Genomic DNA, 2500 nt, shown 5'->3' on the forward strand with positions numbered 1-2500 from the left:
TCAACGTTTCCTGGCTTTTTAAATAACGATTTGGCTGTTGGTGTTACTATGGTCACCGTTGGAAGTTATTTTTTCACGAGGTCGTGTTAATTCTATTTTGACCGATGGTAACCTTTCGTAACAGCAAACAGCAAAAGAATGATCGAAACGTTTGTTTGTATGCCACCAAAACGATTTACAATAATTTATTTTTTACCGTGCATTTACCATATTTTTCAAGAGATTGTTTATTGTTCTACATGTGCATCTATTACCTACTATTTTATAAAACAGTATATTTACTTGCACTTCATAGGCCATCGCTGGTGGTATCTGACAAATGTTCGCTTGTCGGCTAAAGTTTATAAATGTATGTTTGATGAATAAGATACATTTATCGCGGTAATTGAAAATAAAAGATCAACATTAAATTATTACTGATCAGCGGCTGAGTTATTATTTGAATCTCTTATTTTCTGTTTGCCTAAATGGTTTAAAATCATCATAACAATATTCGTCACATCTCGATAACATTGAAAGGAAACAGGAGCCACTTTTTCCTAATAACACTAATTGTTGATAGCATGCACTTGCGACACAACGCACAGTTTAGAATAGTGTTTAACCGTTTTCAACCGTAACTGTATTGTTAAAGGTAAAGAGGAAACTATTTTTAAAGGCTATTTGTAGTTGGATTCTTATATGTGAATCAAGAAGATCGTTTATTGAAGAAAGTTAGCTGAAAACACGTGATGGGTATTTCTCCTTCTGCACTCACTGGCGGTTGCCTTCGAAATGAAGCGACTACGCGGAGGCAAAATAATGGAATATCTGTAACTGCAGAGGTAGTATGAAGTGGGTTGGAAGCATGTCGATGCGCAGGAATTTTACGGCACAGTCAAATCGATTTCCTGCGAACACAAACAGAACCGACAGGCCATAATAATGGTTCTATAAGGAATTGAGCCTAGTTCTCCTGAACCCCTTCTCCTTTGTACTTTCACCCGGTAGATTCATAGAGACTATTTTGAGAGACGCATACAATATACAAATATACCAATATTCAAATTTGATACTTTGAACAAGGTTGTTTAAATGAACAAATTTTAGCATTTTCGTCTGGTCTCTGGACAATTGTAATAAACTGTTGCTATCACTTAGCGGAAACGTGTAATATTATTGAACACCTAAACGAACGATATTAACATTTTTGGGTACTTATTTAATATCTTTAATCAGTATTCCTTGATTTATGCAGTTGTAAGCTTCAGAGATAGGTAACATCGAACCATAATTCGAGTAATTCAGAACGTGACCCACCAATTCTTGCTGGTTGTATAATCCATAATACCAAGGAAATGGTAGCTCTCGAAGATAATAAAGGCAAAATCATACGATGAAACGGAGAGTGATTTCAAGACGAAATGTTGGCAATCAACATGTTAGATAAAATAAAAACACGTCGCGTCGGCGCATTGTTTCCGCTTTGCGGATGTTCTAGAAACAAACAAGTTTGCTTCTCTTGGTAGAGTAGCAAATTTGAAGAAGAATTTCATTTTAAAATTTCAATTTTCGATTTATGATTCTTTGTTAGTTATTGAAGTCGTTTTAAAAATACGAACGTTTCAAAGATCGACGTATTCAAAGTCGGTGCCCATAGTTTCCCCGTTTCCAGCTTTAAGAAGTTGCTCAAATTTGAAAAATTGGAAATCAAACAGAAAATTTACGGGTCTACCAGGGAAGGGAACTCCTAATCTATTCAAAGAGTATCGATTTGCACGTCTCTGATCATTCAGCACGTGGCTAGGATGGGCACTGCAAAAAATGCAATTTTGAAAACACGTCTTCCTGAAATTAAACCCGTACTTGTATTGCATAGGAAACGTTTTTCAAATCATTAGTAAACATTCTTGAAAAAATGAAAATTAAAGTTTCATTTATGAAAAGCTTAAGTTTTGCCCTTTTTACCGGAATTAACCTTACCGCCCTTAACATAAGGCTTTGTGTATTTCTTTCTTTATTGTGTTGTTATTGGACATAAGGACACTTGGTATCATGAGTAGCCTGGGTGCTGTTGGTTTCTGCCTGTACGCCAAACAAATAAGACAAAAGGGAATAAGTGTTCAATCTTGTATGGACGTATTCAACGTTTCCATATGCTGTCTATAGTTCTCCCATGAATGGTCCTTAATAATATGCGCTAGTGCTCTATTTTAGTGCTCTTTAGATATGTAAAGAGAGGACCATAGAAAAATGCGCCTGTATTACAAAAGAAAACATATTTAGTTTGCGATTCTTACGACAGCTATAATTGTATTCTTACTTTTAAGACGTTACAACCGACGAGCGGCGCCGATTACTCAATGTCATAGTAAACTACTATTTAAGTATTGTACGGGTTTGATGATCTACGAATAAAATGTTTAAACTATTTCAAAAGGGAACACTTTAATCTACGCTAGCAACGTAGATCACGCTTTGAAACATGTTGTATCAGTTATTTGTTTAGTATTTCTATAGT

The 2500-nt window shown here is 35.3% G+C and overlaps 1 protein-coding gene across 1 annotated transcript in view; it reads right to left on the reverse strand.

Annotated features, from left to right (window-relative positions):
- LOC126572004 (tektin-3-like) overlaps nt 1–738 on the reverse strand; it is a 2931-nt gene extending 2193 nt beyond the window's left edge. Inside the window, exon 1 of the mRNA XM_050230981.1 lies at nt 283–738. Coding sequence (XP_050086938.1) covers nt 283–300 — 18 coding nt within the window. The 5' untranslated portion in view covers nt 301–738. The remainder of the gene's footprint in view (nt 1–282) is intronic.
- Between the last annotated feature and the right edge of the window lie 1762 nt (nt 739–2500).

Source organism: Anopheles aquasalis, chromosome X, assembly GCF_943734665.1.
Source record: "Anopheles aquasalis chromosome X, idAnoAquaMG_Q_19, whole genome shotgun sequence".
Classification (NCBI taxonomy): domain Eukaryota; kingdom Metazoa; phylum Arthropoda; class Insecta; order Diptera; family Culicidae; genus Anopheles; species Anopheles aquasalis.